This window comes from Saimiri boliviensis, chromosome 1 (genome assembly GCF_048565385.1).
Source record: "Saimiri boliviensis isolate mSaiBol1 chromosome 1, mSaiBol1.pri, whole genome shotgun sequence".
Taxonomy (NCBI): Eukaryota; Metazoa; Chordata; class Mammalia; order Primates; family Cebidae; genus Saimiri; species Saimiri boliviensis.
The window spans coordinates 218,993,980-219,013,187 of NC_133449.1; the positions used below are offsets into that span (position 1 = coordinate 218,993,980).

At 33.4% G+C, this 19,208-nt stretch overlaps 1 protein-coding gene across 1 annotated transcript; it reads left to right on the forward strand.

Moving 5' to 3' along the window:
* Positions 1 to 657: 657 nt before the first annotated feature.
* On the forward strand, positions 658 to 18,780 carry CETN3 (centrin 3). Its single transcript, XM_003920767.3, has 5 exons — positions 658 to 782; positions 2,619 to 2,754; positions 4,598 to 4,712; positions 10,533 to 10,724; positions 16,111 to 18,780. Exons 1-5 carry the CDS (start codon positions 766 to 768, stop codon positions 16,152 to 16,154), a joined length of 504 nt encoding a protein of 167 aa, XP_003920816.1. The 5' UTR covers positions 658 to 765; the 3' UTR covers positions 16,155 to 18,780.
* Positions 18,781 to 19,208: the final 428 nt, after the last annotated feature.

Genomic DNA, 19,208 nt, shown 5'->3' on the forward strand with positions numbered 1-19,208 from the left:
GGGGGAAATCGAGAGGGAAGGGCGGTTTAGATACAGATTCACCATAAATAGCCTAATAATCTAACCCTGTGGTAATCCAAGTATAGTTACAGTACCTGCCTCAGAATCACCTGGAAGGCTTTTGAGGGGTAAAAACGAAGATTCATACCTACTGAAATTAGAATAGAGAAAGGGGCATTTAAATCTGCATTTTAAACACTTTCCCCAGGTACTGAGGTCATCCAAAGTTTTAGAACAGAGCAGAGCCAAGTTTCGCAGATCTTGTTCCTCAGCTACTCCCTCCTTCTAGCCGGAGGGTGGCCTGCAGCGTGTCCCTTCCTTTCCCTCCGTCGGAGCTGTCCAGTTTCCGAACGCCGGCCCCACATACAGCGGGGCTTCACGCGAGACACGAGGAGCACCCACCCACCGCCGAAACCTCCACGCAGGGATCAGAGGCCGGACCCGCAAAGGATTCGGGGAAAAAGGCATCGGGCCAATCCGAAGGGCGAGAACGGCCCTAGATATGGGCGGGGGTGAAGGACAGAAAGATTCTTCTTTGATTGACGTAAAACCTACCCAATGAAAACAGAGAATTGTGAAGCTTCCGCCCTAATAGGCAGAACCGTAGCGATTTTTCAACCAATCCAGCTCAAAAGTGTCTATGTTGTGGGAGGTCCCTGAGGCCGCTAAGGTCGTTTGTGTCTGTTGGGCGGCTGTGGGAGTCTTGCTGCCTTGGGTAGGGGGTTGAAATCGTTCTTGAGAGGAAAACCTCTGTCCGAAGAGATAATGAGTTTAGCTCTGAGGTCGGTAATAAAGAGGCGGCAGTGTTCCCCACACCCGGGAGCGGGACGCAGGGAGGCTGTGGAAGGGAGGCCGTTTGGGGCCGAGGCGAGGTAGGGGATGCAGTTTTGGGACGCGGGAAAGGAGCCTAGGGTAGCCTACCCGGACCAGTCACCCTCTGGGCCCTGGTGCCTTGCAGGGATCGAGCCCAGTGCATTTCTACTGAGGACGTTTTTTCTGTCAGCGCGTAGGGCTTTGGACTGCCAAGCAGATGGGCTTAATTACGAGCGCGGGGGGGAATGAAATATCGCGAGGCTTCTACTCGTTTCTGTGTTAGATCAGGCCGCGGAACATCCCTTCCTTCAATTCGTGTAGCTGGCCAGGGCCCCGCCTCGGCTGCTCCGCTGCTAATGCAAATCACTCACCTACAAATTTTGGCGATAACACAAAACTCCTTCTTCCTCATTTCTCAGGGCTTTGCCTTACGGTGTAGTTGGAGACCCATTTTAGTGAATTTAATTGGCAAACTGTCTCTTGGATTTCCTCAGTTTCTTGCATTTCTTTGCCTTTCAGTTCTAACCTCTAACCCCTTGTATGTTGCCCTCTCCCCCTTTGTAGAAGTTGTACCGTAAAACTATATACTTAGGACACTCTAAAAATGTTCCATGTTCTGCTAAGGGATAATCTTGGTACCCTTGGATGGGGTCAGGGGTGGGTCGGTTCTGGACTTGGCCTCTGAAAGTCTCAGGAAGGAAACGACTGACCCCAGGAATACCCAAGTTTGTGTCAAGTCAGGTTTCATGAAAGGAAGCTTCCTCAGCTTCGTCATACTGCACCTACTGGTCACTTCCTGGCTTTTTTTTTTTTTTTTTTTTTTTCCTAGCTTCAGAGACCAATATGACTTTCAAATGCAACTAGATACGTGTTTTAAAGAGTCAACTGGTTTTTACATGATAATGTGTTATCGAATTATAGGTTTCAAAACTTATTCTTATACGAGTGTTGCATCCCCCTCTGAAAATCTGCAGCGTATTTAGATGGGCAGCTCTTAAGGAAAATATTTCTGGCTTTAAAAAAATTACTTTTTTTCTTTAAGGCTTTCCAGAGTTTGTTAGAAGTTTAGCCTCCAGTTTACATGTTAAGTGAGACAAGACTCTTCACATTTTTATATAGAATGAGGCACAAATATTGTATATTTTTTGGCATCTAATATTTGTCATGTTTAGACTCATTAATATTTTGAATGATTTGTTAATATAAATGGAGGAAATGACAAATTGCCAAACTGTTAGAAAGATGTAATCTAAAAACATTTTTAACAAACAGTGCTAAAATACTAAGTTAATTCGGTTGTATTTTTTTGGTAGTAATTTTACGAACTTAAATATAAGAACTATCAAAAGTAAACTGTTATGTAGTGACTGTCAACTATGAATTTTGGTTTCGTTTGGAGTTATTTTTCTTTAACACTTAGAATAATGTGAGTATTTTGTTTTTTAGAGTTGGTTGGAGTTTCAGACATAAAAGCAATGTTACTTATTCACAGTTCTTGTTTCTTCTACAGTAACATTAGTGGGAATAAATAAAAAGCTGGGAAAAGTGGGAATAAATAAAAAGCTGGGAAAAGGAGAAGTATGATCCTCATTTATTTTACTAATCTTTAACAATCTTTAGTTTTGGGAAGTTCAGATTTATAGCAATTTAGATTGTGGAGTAAACAGAGCATTGACTCATAAAGGGAAAGTTTCCCTGTCTTTCTACAAAGTACTTTCGTTTTTGAAATTTAGAAAATAATTACTGGCTAATTTCTGTTAGCAAATTCTCCTTTAATTTAAGGACTTTTTCTTTCCATTTAATAGAAGTGAGATTGTAGTAGACAAAACAAAGAGGAAAAAAAGAAGAGAATTGTCTGAGGAACAGAAACAAGAAATTAAAGATGCTTTTGAACTATTTGATACAGACAAAGATGAAGCAATAGATTATCATGAATTAAAGGTAATGGTATACTTTAAAATATTTGTTTTTATGTTAAAATGATTTGCAATTTAACAGTTGCTTTACATTACATTTCTAAATAATTATTTTAACTAAACTGGTTTGGAACTATGAAGGCATTTTAAGCATTCCTAGTTAGATGTTATAATAAAACTGAACAGAACCCCTAACATAGTTTTTAGAAAGTCTTTTTCACATGATAAAATGAATAGCATTTTAAATGTAAAAATACATTCCTAGGGAAGGTGCTTATTTTTCGCTGACATAATTAAAGGATTTCAAACTGGAATTTAAACTCTTATTACCATATTCTTTTCACTGTTTAGTTTTTGTTTTGTTTCTTGGTGACTCACTGTTTTCAGATTGAGGGAATGTTGTCTTTTAATCTTGTAAATTGGATTTGTTAGTAACATAGTCTCAATCCACTTTCTCTGGTGCAAACTAAAGTGCCTGTTTGATGTTGACACGTGCTGATGGGTAAAAATGTCAACTTTAAGAGTTAGAATGGCAAGGTGTGGGGAGAGATTTGTAAATTATATTTGTCAGGGTATAGGGAGAGATTTGGGTTTAGGGTAGAATGGGACTTTTAGCACAGTGGGAAATACAGCATTTTCAGATTTTTAGTAGCCTTAATGGATAGGTGAATATAAGTATGTGTTTTAATTTTTCTAATTTTGCAAGGGATTTTTAAGCATAAGAATTCTAAGCAGGGGTAGGAACTATGCAGTGACAGGATAGAATATATAAAAGCAGTTAATAGGCCTTTAAGTCTAGCTTTCTAAATCTTGCAGTCCTCTTTAGTTCTCTTTTCGCACTGTTTTTTTTTTTTTTGGTGGGGGGAGGTTACTCAGATTTGATCAGTTCTTCCTTTATAGTGTAATAATGTCTTTTCCATTTGTAACCATTGACTCTCTTGGTTTGGGACCTTATTTTATACCTGGAGCTTCCTAAATGATTTCTCTACCTCTAGTTCATCTTGTACACTACCACTGAATTTAGATAGTTTAAAAATTCTTTCACCATTGTTCATAAATTGTTCATTACTCATAAATCTTTACTATCAATGACTCCTCATTACATACTACTTAAAGTTCAGATTTCTTTGCTTTCTACTGAATGTTCTCTACACTTTTGCCACCAACTACTTTTTTTCATTTGCTAATTGCTTTCTTCCACCTGAACTCTTCTAATTCAGGTGATGTAAACTGCTCTGTTCACTGTCCTTCAAACCTTCATTTCAGTGTCCCTTTTAATACCAGTCATCCTTCCCAAATGCCCTGCTGCTCCTCTTCATCTATCATTCAAGGAACAACTTGAATCTTTCCAGATAAGACTTCTCTAGTCAGTAACATGTCTCCTTCCTTGTTACTAGTAACAAAATTTCTTTTTTTTCCCTCTAAATCCAGGGTCCTTAGCCCTATCATTTACATGATAACTAATCATGGAGAGACTGATAATAATTCTTACTTTAATATTTTATCTCATCCGTCATATAACTGTTTAATATTTATGCCATGCCTTCTCATTTTGGTTGTTAATCCCTTGAGAACAAATAACAATGAAATTATCTGTGCAGTAAGTTAGTGCATTTTATATAGTAAAATTTATGAACACTTTTAGTTACTTTGTCATATAAAAATGCAATTTATAAATGAAAAAACATACTTAACTTCAATACTGAAGAACAATTACACTGTTACTTTGCTATTTTAGAGAGATAAAAGATACAAAAGAGTTATATTTTATTAATGTGTTGTTATCTCTTAAGATGTAAAAACTTAAGAATTAGAAATTCTTTAGTAAAGAGTGCTTCATAATTTGCTTTTCCCTTTTAATCCAAAAGGTGGCAATGAGAGCCTTGGGGTTTGATGTAAAAAAAGCTGATGTACTGAAGATTCTTAAAGATTATGACAGAGAAGCCACAGGGAAAATCACCTTTGAAGATTTTAATGAAGTTGGTGTGTATTTTAATAGTCTTTGTAATCAGCAGCTGTTAGGAAATTGTCTGATTAATATCGGTTTTTTTATTTTAAATTCTCTAGGTTATGGAATTTTCTTATAGAACACTGGTGTATAATGTGACTCTTACTCAGTTTTGTTTGTTTTTTTTTATTTTCAGAGAAAAAATATTTATGGCTTTGCTCTGAGATTCATAGTTTTGTTTTGTTCTGAGTATTCTAACCAGGGAACTATTGTGTAGCTTTTTAAGGAAAGATGCTTTTCCAAGTTATGTGTATTTATATTATGTGATAAAACTCAAAGGGTGATTAAAAATTATATTTGTTTAGTAAAACAGAAAATTTGATATCCTGCTATTTGGAAATTGTTTCGCAAGATCTTTCTGGTATGTGATTTTTGTTGGCTAAGTGGGACAGGGGGGAACTGGTAGCAGTTGGTATCTTTAGCTGTGGATGAAATGCATGACTTCAGGTTGACAAAGTTGATAAGAGGCTACATCCTCTGGATGACCTTTATCTCAGTGAAAAAAGTCATCTATTTAAAGTTAGGATTGGGGAAAGGGTTGTAGTAAAGGAGGCAGTGGGCATACTGGAAACAGGAGAAAACGTCCTAGAACCACCTGAAGATAATGTGTCATAGGCTTAATATGGCTAAATTTTATATAGTTGATTTTAGTGAATTATTTATAGCATATATAGTCTAGGTTTTTTTCAAAATAGAAGATTCTGGAAGGCAAGTACTTTGCTATTAATGACCTAAATATATTGCCCAGAATATTATCTACAAAATGTATAAATATTCAGATTTATTTCTATTATTATTTTTTCTAAATCAATGGGTCACAATATAAACAAATCGTATAAATATTTTAAGATACTTAAAAAAATTGGAAACTGTTATGTACACAAACCACTTATTTTAAATATTCATCAAGAAGCAATATGGGAAGCAAAAAGAAATGGCAATTAGTAGTTGCGGAGAAAGTTTATATTCATGTCATTAGTCAGGTTTTTAAATCCAAAAGCTCACGTCAAAAGCATTTGAGATGGAAAAGAAATGATAAACCTAACAACAACAACAACAAAAAACCAAAAACCCACAACGTAGAAGATACTCAACTTAGGAACTAACATATGACTGTTTAGAAAAGCTACTTCTCCGTTTAGGGAGCATTTTCTTTTTTTCCTCTAATTTATAGAATTACTTATTTGAGGAGAGGGAGAGAGCCACCCTTTGTTCTCTCAGAGTGGACACTGTCCTGAGGTTTATGATCACAGTATTCCTAGTTTTACCTTTTATTGTTTATTTGTAGAAACAAGGTATCAGGATACAGTAGAAATGATACTATTAGGAAGGAGCTATAATTCAGGTATGTTTAGTACAGTGTAGTGATTTAGCACTTGGAACCAGATTCCCTAGGTTCACACCTTGGTTTTGCCACTTTATAGCTCTGGAACTTGGTCATTTTAGTACTCTGTGCTTCATTTTCAGCTCTAAAGCAGGGATCATTGTACTCTCTCATAAAATTCTTATGAGGATTAAATAAGTTAATGTTATGTAAAGTACTTAGAAAAGAAGGCCTAGCATGTTGTAAGTGCTACTGAGCATTTGCTATTATTATTACTTTAAAAAATTGTCTTTGTTTCAGGGGCTTGAAATCACATATGTATCACTGGGACATAAAATATATTATTTGTATATTTTTTATTGACCTTTTTTCATAAAGCCTATTTTAAGCACTATATCATCATTAATAATTTTACAAAATATGTTATTTTATCTTAAATGAATACAATTTAAAAGTTGTGATTTTTATTGGCAGTTGGGACCAGAATCCCATGCCACCTTCACTTTTTCCCGACACCCATCTGTTCTTTGTTATTAACAGAGCAGAAATGCTGGATTCCTTGTAGAATAAATAGGTGTGGCAAAACTTCAGCTTTGACACCCAAAGATTAACCTTTTGTTAACACTTATCTTAATTCTTTTAAGGCTACCTATGGAGAGTACCAGGTGTCAAATAAAAGTTTATTACTTTTTGGGAATTAGTCAAGAATTATGTAGTCCCACTTTTGTTGATTATTTTAAATTAATGACTGATTCTAATTCAGAACATTTGAGTCCTAGTTTTATGAACTACCTAAGAATACTGTTCCAAAATATATCTGGATGAAGTTTGGCACTTAACTACTATAGATTCTTCCTAGTACTGAAAACAAGTGTTAAAATATATTTAATGTTAGTTTAGAGTCAAGACAACCTGAGGCTAGTAAGCAACAGATGCTTTAGGAATGACTGCCTTTAAGACCAACATAAGTCAAACGTTTGTATGCTCTTTTTGACATGTACTACTTATTACTACCGTTCAGATAATAATACTGTATTATTGTCTTCATTTTGCTTATTTAACACTGAGTTTTTTGTTAGGTACTGTACTGGGGTTGGGAAGAAGACTTAATTAAGAGTTACTAAGATGTTCTTTCAGGGAGCTTACAATGTAAACATAGGTGGCAACAGGCTATAGTACTATGTGGTAAATTGTAATTTTGTCTAGAACAGAAGTCAGCAACTATAGCCTTTGGACCAAATTCAGCTGCTGCTTGTACACCACCACATCCATTCTTTTCTGCAGTTTTTGTGCTACTATGGCAGAGTGAGTAGTTAGAAACTTTATGGTCCTCTGCAAAGCCTAAAATATTTACTATCTGGCCTTTTACAGGAAAGATTTGTTAATCCCTGATCTAGAGGAGTTGAAGACTTTACAGAGGAGATTTTAAATTTAGGACTTTGGAAATGTGAGTAGGATTTCATTCCAAGATTGCCAGGAGAAGTAGAGAAAAAGCAGTCTAGGCTTAGAAAGCAGCAACAACAAAGAATGGTACTAGAAGTATAGCATGTTTGGGAAACTAGGTAGTCTTTGGACTAGATTATAGGGAAATGACTGGAAAGGTAGGATTGGACCAGATTGGTAAAGTCTTGTAAAACATAAAGATTTTTAATTTTAGTCAGCGGAAGATCATTGACAATTTTTAAGGAAGGGGATATAGTATGTTTGAGAAAGAATACTGATAAGAGTATTGTTGATGATGAGTTGGGAGGAAGAGAGACTGCAGATAGAAAATACTATTTTTTATGCTGAGGATGGTGAGGATGAAAATAAAAGGAATACATTTAAGAATAAGAAAGAGTCTGGGCTTAGTGGCTTATGCCTGTAATCACAGCACTTTGGGGTCAAGGTGGGAGGATTGCTTGCTCATAAGAGTTTGAAACCAGCCAGGGCAACAAAGTGAGATCCTGTTTCTAGAAAAAAATTTAAAAGAAATTAGCCAGACATGATGGCACATGCCTATAGTCCCAGCTGCTTTGGAGGCTGAGGTGGGAAGATTGCTTTAGCCTAGGAGTTGAGGTTGCAGTAAGCTTGGATCACACTTACCCTTCAACCTGGGCAATAGAGTGAGAACTTGTTTCAAATAAATAAATAAATAAATAAATAAATAAATAAATAAATAATGGTATTCCCAGTATTATAGGACCTAATCACTGTTTAAATTTATGGGACTGAAAATGATTTATACTTTTCAAATCTGGAATCTAGCTGTAAATGATGCTGTTATTTTTTGGTGGGCTTAGAGGTAGGGGAGGCAACTACGGCTACCATGGTGGTAGCAGAATGAGTTTGGAGTCCAACATATCTAACTGGCATGTTTGGATAGAAATTTCCAAAAGGCAGTAAGAAATATAGTTAAAGCCATATTTCTAGCATTACCTATAATGATTTTTAATTTACTTTTAATGTGATGTTTTTAGATTTGCTGTATTCTTAAGTGATTTTTATACATGAAAGGTCTAAGTATTTTGATGAAGTACATTTCTGATAGTATGTGTAATTTGAAAATACAGTTGAAAATCATTTGAAAATACAGTTACATGGGCAGAAATGTAGAGTTTTGTGAAATAAATGAAAACCACCTTAACTGCCTCTATGTCAGTTTACTAATAATTTTCATTGAAAATAAATGTATTTCTTAAATTCTACTTTGTGGAACAAGAATAGAACATGAAGACTTGGAGGAGAATCATCATAGAGTTATATATTAGGTAATGTTTTGCTATCCAAAAGGATGAGCATTTATAATTCCCAAGAAAAGCTGCATTTTAAGAAAGAGTATTGATAAAAGAATATATAGACACATAGCTCTGAAATAACTAACACAATTAAAGTACCAGTGGGATAAGAATTTATACATCTTGGAGCCCCATCTGTTCCCCAATCACCCTGTTGCTTCTTTAAGTACATTAATACTTTCAGCAAGCTGCTTTTTTGGTTCACCTGTCATGTAAATTATTTAATTGGTGAAGAAAATTTCTTAACACTTTTTTTCCTTGTCCTGCTTTTTTGTTGGGACTAAATTCAAAATAAGTTGAGTATGTGCCATAGAGTTAAGTGTGGTATTTTATTTTGGTGTTATGGCTGTAGATATGCCAGCTCCTTTTTGACTGAATATTTATGAGCTTTGATGATTTGCATACTTACAGTAATATACTTCAATTAGTTACTTGGAAGCCTTTTTGGATAAAATTAATGGATAAAAGGAAACTATTGAAAATATGTGTAGATGATACAATAATCATTTGAATAGAGGATTATTGAACCAAATATGGATGAAACAGCAGCAAAACAATAAGTTGTTGGAGACTTTGATTGTATTTTTTTCTTTCTGGGTTCCTTAAACATTCCAGTATTTTCCATCTATAAGCAGTTGCTTTTTTTTTTTTTTTTTTTTAAATGATTCTGTAACCTTCAACAGGACTGAGTTGTTTTTAATTACATAGTAAAGGCCATAAATACGTTTTCTTGTAGTGGCAGACAATGTATATAATTACTTCAGAGCTTTTTATTTGAATATTGTTGGAATTTTATCTGGTAACTTAACAATTTTTATGCCACAGATTTTTATTTTAATTTTTATTGCAGCTATTGATTAAAGACTGGTAAAATTGAAAATACTTAAGCTTATTACTGTATTGTTACATATGATTATATTTAGTATATTAAAATCCACTATTACTACTGAGGTTTGAAATTACATTTATTTTTAGTTAGTTGTCTGAGAGTTATTTATCCAAAAAAAATGGTTAAGCTTTAAGGAAACCTTCTTTCCAGAGGTGATTTTGAGGTGAGCTTTCCTGCTATAATCAGATTTGATCCTGTTTACTACTTTCCACATTTTGAAAAACCAAGAGGTTCTTCTAATCATGAAGGTATTAGTGGAATTTTCATCTGCTGTCTTGAGATTGTGCCTGTGTCTGTGATGGCAGTACGTTTTGTCTTTCGCAGTTTTTCTTGTTTTGAAGTTGGATTGAATTTGAGGAACAATCAATTTTAGTATGACGTTTAGCCAGCAAGCAGGTTTTATTTAGTTAGCTCCAATTATTTTGTTGGTATGTGTCTCTGCAAGTAGTGACACACTCCGCGTGTGCTTGATGTCAGTGGAGCCTAGTACAATTCTTGATAATAGTAGATCTTAAATAAATATGGTATAAATGTAGTCCTTTTTATTTTGCCTCTGTGTGATACGGTTTTGCTTACTTTTTAAATAAGACAAGTTGCTCATAATAAAAAGGTTAAAATTTAAAATATGGATTTGGTTTTTCTAATTTCAGGTTTATCTTAGGGTTTTGGGATCTCATTTGACATTTTATTGTCAGACTAAATGTTGAAAGTCACAGCTTTAATCTCATCTACTATTTAGTTGATTTCACAAATGAATGCTTTTGTGATTATGCAGGTTTATTAAAAAATTTTTTTTAAACTGTAGTGACAGACTGGATATTGGAAAGAGATCCCCATGAAGAAATACTCAAGGCATTTAAACTATTTGATGATGATGATTCAGGTAAAATAAGCTTGAGGAATTTGCGACGTGTTGCTAGAGAATTGGGTGAAAACATGAGTGATGAAGAACTTCGAGCTATGATAGAAGAATTTGACAAAGATGGTGATGGAGAAAGTAAGTTTTAAGTAAAACCCATTTTCCAAGTATTCCTGATGCTACACATGTAGTACATTTTTCTGAAACCAAATGACTTGCAAGAGTTTTTGTAAACGTACCCCTTCTTGTAATAGGCCTTCTGTCTAAATAATTCACATATTCAGTTTAGAATGGAGCAGATCTGTAAAACCAATTACACTTCAAGAAGGTGCTGCGCTTTTCTCTGAAGATGAAACATCATCAAGATTTCAGCCTTTCAGTAAAAATTCAGTCTTTAATGGCTCCTCCCTCAACTTGCATGTACTTCTAAACTAATATTAAGTTCTAAGTTCTGTTGATTTTATCCTTCAGACATTTTGAATCTGTTTTTATCTTTGTCCCCTTTGGCTGTCCTAGTTCAGGCCCTAATATCTAATTAAGAATGTTATAATGGCCTCATTTATTCTTACCTTGGTTGCCTACTACCTGCAGTGTCCTGTGTGTTGACTGGTGCTACACAATGAAAAAGGCAGATGTGATTTCTGCTTTCACTTTGCAGTCTCTTACAGTGTCTTAATTGCCCTTTAGGCATATAAAAGTCTCTAATCTCTTCTTCAGTTTCTTGATCTCATTCTTTTCCTAAAATATACATTTGATAAGGCCATTTCCGTGTTTAAACAGTTGGACAATTCTTCACTGCCTACAGAGTAAAGTTCAAAGCCTTCTATGATCTGTCCCACTCTAAGTAATTAATTTTATTTCCTAGTGTATTCTTCCACTTTTCTTCTTTAACCCTCACCTCCTGTAGGTACATATTTTGTCAAAATACTCTCCTGAAAACACATTTTTCTGCTGTTCATTTCATCATGCTGTTTCTTAATCTTAGAATGCTCTAATTGTTCATTTCTGCCTAGTAAAATGTGATTCATTCTCTCACGTACATATTAAATACCATTTTTTTCTCAAAGGCTTCCCATAATGCTCTCTGTATGAATCATGAGACTTCCATTGAGGGCCTATAGTATTTAGAGAAACAATTCGTTTTGATACTTTCATTCACTTAATGTGGATTCTTTTGGCTGGAAACTAAGTTTTGTTGAGATAAAAACCGCTTTATGTTAAACTGGTAAAGATTAGACCTTGCTGCCTTTTTTGTGGACTTTAGTATTCTTCTCTCTTCGTGAATTGGTCATGCTTTTCAGTATCTAAGAGCAATGAAATTTTTAAAAAATATTCGGTATATAGAATAATAAACATGGTAAATGTGGAGTTAAAGGTAAATAAGAGGTATTACAAGATAGACATAAAGCTGTGGTAATGATACAGAGAGTCACCTGCCCACGCCCCCCAACGTATATAAAATGAAACATAGCAAATCGTTTTGAAAAACTGAAAGGAACATTTTGAAAAGCCAGAATGGATCATCTTTTAAATAATGAAGATGGTTGTTAACATTTATTTAGCAGTTACTATATTGAATCTTTTCTTGGCATGTTACATTGTGAATTATGTCACTTAATTTTCATAACTTTTGTAAAGTAGATATAATATTATACCTATATATGCATATAATAGATGCATATAGATTAGAAAACTAAAGCTTTGACAGATTAATAACTGTCCCATGTTATCACAAAGCTAACACTACATGGCAGAGCCAGAACTCAAAATCAAAAATCTCCATAATGACAAAGAATGTGCCTTTAAATATAATATTATATTGTCTCTTGGGCTATAAAGTAAAATATTAACTAGACTTCTATGTTTATGGAGTTTTAAAAATTGCATGCTATTATAGGAAGCAGTGTATTAGCAACATACTCAGTTGGAACTTCCGATTCTAAGATTTACTTTTCCCCCTCAAAGCCAGATGGTCTCTAAGGTACTTAATCTACTTAGTTCTTTAAAATTTTTATTGTTAGCAACTTATAATAAGATTTACTCTGTGAAATGGTTGATTTATGAAAAATTTTGTTAAAGAAGGCAATATAAAAGGAAACAAAGTGTCATATTTTTTTGATTCAATAAATGTTTTGCCAAATGCTTATTTTGAGCTAGGTATTGTGGTAGATTTATTAGATATAGGAACTGGATATAAGAGATGGTTAATAGAGAAGGTTATAAAACCAAATGTACAAAGGTTTAGAAGATTGTCTTTTAACTGTCTACAAGGCTCTCTGGTAGTAGAGTAGCTAATTTCCTTAGCCACTTTCTACTTTTTACTTTTTCAAGTTTAAATACTGTGTTTTTAGGCATGAATCATGGAATTCAGTTGTCCCTTGATAAGCACAGGAAGTTGGTTCCAAGTTGCCTAAGATGCCAAAAATCTATGGTGCTCAAGTCCCTTATATAAAATGTATAGTATTTGTATATCACTTGCACATATCCTCCTGTATACCTTAAATCATCTCTGGATTACTATAATACCTAATATAATGTAAATGCTAGGTAAATAGTTGTTATGCTTTATTGCTTTTTTTTTTTTTTTTAATGGTTTTCCTTAATTTTCATCTGCAGTTGGTTGTATCTGCAGATGTGAGGAACCTTTGATTACAGAAGGCTGACTATAGTTTAAAATACTTTTGAAATGCTTTATAAAGTTTTTATTTATAAACAATATAAAAATTGTTTTGTGATTTTCAAACTTCTATATGAAGCTTAAAATTTGAAATTTGAGTATTGAAATTTTACAGATCAAGAAAACGTTCTAGATCTTTAAATAACAAGTGCTTTTTATATTTTGAATATTTTAATCATGGCTATGTTACACTATTAAAATGATCTGTAATCAAATCATGCTAAGGCTGTTTTATGTTCTTCCTCTTAATATAGTTCTTAAGAACATACTCTTGCTTCCTATTTGATCTATATGCCTCAGTCTAAATTGGGGGTTCTTCAGTGAAGGTGCACACTGGCTAAATTGATTAGTAATTTTATATATTTGAACTTTATTTATTGGAAACAGAGGGATCATAGCCTTCATAAGATACTCAGATACTGGAAAGGTTAAAGATCACTACTTCAATTTGTAAGATTCTTGCAAGTAGTTTGAGAGTATTATAGATTTTGTATTACACTCTTACCATGTCTGTCATAGTGTTTTATGGATGTTAAATACTGATTGCATGGATTCAGAGTTCTCTGACAGCTTCTGGAGAGTGCATTTTTCCTAACTCATAGCTTATTTCTGTGAGGCATACACTATTCTCTTTCTGATGGTATTCTCCCTACCCCAGCTCTCTTTCTACCTCCTTTCTAAATTCTTTGTTTTTATTTTAGAGCCCAAGTAATGATTTATCTTTACCTACATTTTTCTCATTAGTGTAAGTATTTTTACCATTGTGAAGGACTTTTTTTTAACACCAATCCGGTCTTTATTTTAATAATAAATAGTATTTTTTGTTATAAACATTTGTTCTGTTTCAGGTATAAAACCTGACTAACATAGTTATCAACACTGATTTTCTTTTTTTTTTAATTTTTTTTATTTTTTTTATTTTTTTTATTGCATTTTAGGTTTTGGGGTACATGTGATGAACATGCAAGATTGTTGCATAGGTACACACATGGCAGTCAACACTGATTTTCTATATGGTTTCTGGAACCAGTACAGTGTATATTCTTTTAATTCCCAATGACCATGTTTTATCTCCTCAACAATTTTTAATTGGTTAATTTTTTCTAACTATTCATTATGAATATTCTCAAGCATAGAGAAAAATTGTCAGACTAGCACAGTGAACACCATTGTACCTTCTGCCTAAATTCAATACTTAGTATATTACCACATTTGCTTTATTTATAGTGTGTATATTTTTTTCTCAATCATTTGAAAATAAATTTCATATATCAAGAACTCAATCCTTTAAGCCAGGCACCATGGCCCATGCCTATAATCCCAGCACTTTGGGAGGCTGAGGCAGGTGGATTGCTTGAGCCCAGGAATTCAAGATCAGCCTTGGCAACATGGTGAAACCTCGTCTCTACCAAAAATACAAAAATTAGCTAGTCTCATAACATGGTCTCTAAATAAATAAATAGATTAAATTTTAATAATAAAACAAGAAAAAAAACTTGATCCTTTAATGTTTTAGCATCTTTCATAACTGTGATACCAATGTTACCCTTCATAACTATGATACCAATGTTATACTTAAGAAAATGATATATCTTTCATAACTATGATATCAGTGTTACACTTAAAATTACCAGTACGTTTATAGTATCATATAATATCTTTCTCATTTCAGTTTTAATACATTCCAGAATGGGAAGCCTGGTGTCTGTTTTGGTATACTATACAACAGTTAGTATGGTGTTGTCATTCACTAGCCACTTAAAAATGTTTGATTTAATAGAGTATTTTCATATAATACCAGCTAGGGTAAATAAGAACTGAACAATTTGAAACATCATCTCATATTTCAGTGTTTTCAGATAAAGGAAATGAGATGCAGAACTGTTCTGTGCAGAGCTATGACTAGTTACGAGGTCTTAGTTTCAGTATAGTTTTCTTTTGCCATTATCAAAATTATCATTCATAACTTGTGCCTTGCTTAGGTATGTATTAAATCTTAGGGCTAAATACTGAATACTTAGCAGAAGTATCTTCCAAACATTTTTTTTAATTGATATGTGTGCATATATTGGGTTTTCAAAATTATATTAAATAAGATTATCTGATTTCTTATTTCTAGGTTGCTGTCTTAAACATTATGTTTTATAAATTGGAGATTCTTATTGTATTTATAATTTTGGCAAACTGAAAATTAGTCCTTATCAGTGATTTTTTTTCTGCATTTACATCTATATAGTTTCTGGATTGCCTTGGTGATTAAAATTAAATCTGTAATCTTTTTAAATTGCCATTTTTATTGATACATTTGAGATATGGTGACCTATTTTTAATTATTTGTTAACATAGGCTTTTAAGTATATAAAAGTTCAAAAAATAATAATTTAACTTTTTATAATTTTAATATATTTTCATTCTTTAGAAATCTAATTTATATGCATGATATGGTTAAGCTTGTGAAGGAAGGATTTGCTAAATGAACTAGTAGAATAAAGATTATAAAGAGGATTGTTTAAAGAACTTTGAAATGTCAAACATTTAAAAGGTTTTAGCAAGTATGTACAAATATGACTGTGATTGACTTTTTTGGTAACATTATCTTTTTCCCAGTTAATATTATAGAATACTAATTTATAATGTTTGACACATGTATATTTTTGCATTTAAGAAGTTAAATTTAATAAACATATTCCACTTCCTAACAAAGAAGTAAAAGCAATAAGCCACGTCTTGATGTAATAACAGCATAATGTAAAAAATTTTTAATACTTAGTGTAAAATAGTAGTCATAGACTCTGAAAAAATAAAATATTTGTATTTCTGACTGTTTCGTTTTCTTTCTTAACACAGTAAACCAGGAGGAATTCGTTGCTATTATGACTGGTGACATTTAAAGAATTACAAGGATAAACACTAAGAATGTTGCAGTTACCATCTTATATTCTATTTTTGTGCCTGGAGCCATGTGAAAAAAAAGAAACCAACTTAGTTCTTTTTTCCAAAAGGACCAAAAATAAGCATCTTACATATTTGTATTTTACTAGTTAAGTTTCTTTGTATGAACAGTATTGTTAGTACTCAGATAATTTAGCTTTGTATTTATGATAGAGCTTTTATATAAAGTTTTAAAAAATTGAATCATGTGATATGCGTTCTTTGAAGGTTTTTTAATTTAACATTAATAGTCACTTTTATTTTGGTGCACACGTTTTCCAGACTTTCATTAATAAAATGCTTATTTTATTAGTATTTTAAAGTTTGGTAAATTTGTTTTTATTCCTAGTGTCTGTTAACCCTCAAGAGTGTATTTTTAAAATCTTCCCTTTATATGTTTACTAGTTTCTGAAACAAAAATTCAAATACAAATAGCAATAGTGTGGCATATTTTTCTATTACCTAAGATTTCATAAATTTTGACATTCTATGTTTTAATACAAGATGAATCAATATAAGCCTAATTCTGTTTTTAAGAGTCCTGTCTTTTGAGTTTAGAGGGAATAAGTATTGTGCAGATAGACCCATTTATCCTTGTGTGTTATGTCTCTTAACTCTTTTGGCATTAATGTAAGTTTGAAACCTAATTTTTTTTCTGAATATTTCCTTCTTAATTAATGAATACAATTTGAATTCTCTAACTTCTTGACTGAGAGATTTAAATTTTAGAATTTTGATTTGTTAAGATAATTATCACTCAATTAAATGTCACAGTGATGAAAATAGAAAACTGTAAACCACAGAAATAATTTAAGGCTATGTTTTATCTATATAAAGGAACATTGTATGATTCACCAGGAAAGAGTAGAGACAGACTTTTCAAGTATTGGTGGGCTCTTCTGCCTTGTAGAAGTGTATGTTAAGGGGAAGCAAGTGGTTTTGGAGATGGATCATAGAAAAATAGTACCTGAATGAATCCTTCACTCATAATCTAGTACTTGATGTTGTGGGCTTTCCCAGGAAGAGAATTGAGTTGTCTATTTCAGCAATCTTTCTTTAGAATTATTGTTTTAAATTTTAAGTTTAAAGTACAGTATAGTTGGAGGCACTTTAAATGTTGTGAGCCTTTTAGAGTGTTACATTAAGGGTTGTCCACTAGAAATTTAACACAAAATCAATAGGGAATACTATAGCAGTAGTGACATTTGAAACAGTTATCTAGAAAGTAAGTCTGTATTAGGTCATTCTTGTATTGCTCTGAAGAAATATCCCAGACTATATTTTATAAAGAAAAGATGTTTAATTGGCTTATCGTTCTGCAGGCTTTACAGGAAGCATGGTGCTAGCAGTTGCTTCTGGGGAGGCCTCAGGAAGCCTACAGTCATAGTAGAAGGCAAAGAGGGAGCAGGCACATCACACGGCGAAAACTGGAGTGAGCAAGTGCCAGAAATGCCAAGCACTTTTAAACCACCAGATCTCTTGAGAACTCACTATTGTGAGGACATCTAATCACCTCCCACCAGGCTTCACCTCCAGTACTGGGGATTACAATTCAACATGATATTTGGGTGGAGATAAATATACAAATGATATCAGCAAGTTAACTAGAGTAAAACTTAATTTTGAATACAAATTTAATAGTCACAGTCATAATATTCAGGGCAACAAGTAGACCTTAAAATCAAAAATTTTTTATCGTACTTACTGATGAGTTGTCTCTGTCTTGATCATGAAATACATTGATTTCCAGGAAAGTGAAGAATAAAACAGTAAAAGTAAATTTAGTTTTGCTAGTCCTCTATGACTTTATTGGAACAACGAAGCTATTTTCTGCCACTTTACAGAGATACTGTCTTTTTTCTTAATGTACATACTTTCTCCTTGGGACACTAGTACCTTTGTTTCTTACTGTGGGTTAGGGAAGAGTGCTCATCTGGGCTCACTCTTTATGTTTGTGAAAGACTTATCTTACAGTAATACATGAATTATTCTTTCTTCCAGTATTCTTAATCAGTAACTGTAGAGTGGAAAGGAAAGAAATATTGGCTAGCGTAGGTGGCTATATGAAGAATAGAGTGCATTTTTTTGTAAAAAAGAGGGAGATGGACATTAGTCATATTTATTCTTATAATCCTACTTATCATGCAGTGGCATTTTATGATGTGAGAGAATTATGTTACCTGCTAAACTTTTTTAGTGCATTGCTACTTTGGTTTCCTTGTGAGCTTTGAGAGCTTGAGATTTGTCAGCTAAGATCTTTACCTTCACCTTTGTTATAAGCCAATAGAGCCTACTTTCTGAAGAAGCTATGTGCCTATTAGCCGCTCTTAGACTAGGGTAGGTAGTTGGGTTGGGGGAAGAAATCAAAAACACATTTTTTAAGCTCTTAATATGTATTGATATAAGAGATAGGAAAAACAATGGTTATTTTACGTATTAGTATACATGCACAGGATGTACAAGTTTGTCATATAGGTAAATGTGTGCTATGATCGTTTGCTGCAACTATCAAACCATTACCAAAGTATTAAGCCCAGCATGCATTAGCTATTTTTTCTGATATTCTCCCTCCCCCTACCCCCTACCCCCCACCCCCCGACAGGCCCCATTGTGGTTTCCCTCCCTGTGTCCATGTGTTCTCATTGTGTAGCTCCCACTTATAAGTCAGAACATATGGTGTTTAGTTTTCTGTTCTGTGTCTATCAGGGTCTATTAATTTGCCAGGCTACTTACAGAACTCAGAAAAAACACATCTACTGGTTTGTTATAAAGAATATTACAAAGATGAACATGTAGATGAGATGCATAGGGCAGGGTGTAGGGGAAAGGTCCAGCAATCGGGAAGCCTTCCAAACCTGTTTTTTCAGGGGTCTTAATGGAGGCCTCATTATGTAAGCATGATTGATCACATCATTGGTCACTGGTGATCATCATAACCTTTGCTGAGGATAATGGTTCCAGCTTCATTCATGTCCATGTAAAGGACATGATCTTGTTCCTTTTTATGGCTGCAT

What these genes read in the sequence shown, in the direction of transcription:
- CETN3 (XM_003920767.3), top strand. An exon ending in TAGATTATCATGAATTAAAG is followed by an intron (nt 2,755 to 4,597) that starts GTAATGGTATAC and finishes TTAATCCAAAAG; the next exon opens with GTGGCAATGAGAGCCTTGGG. An exon ending in CAAAGATGGTGATGGAGAAA is followed by an intron (nt 10,725 to 16,110) that starts GTAAGTTTTAAG and finishes TTCTTAACACAG; the next exon opens with TAAACCAGGAGGAATTCGTT.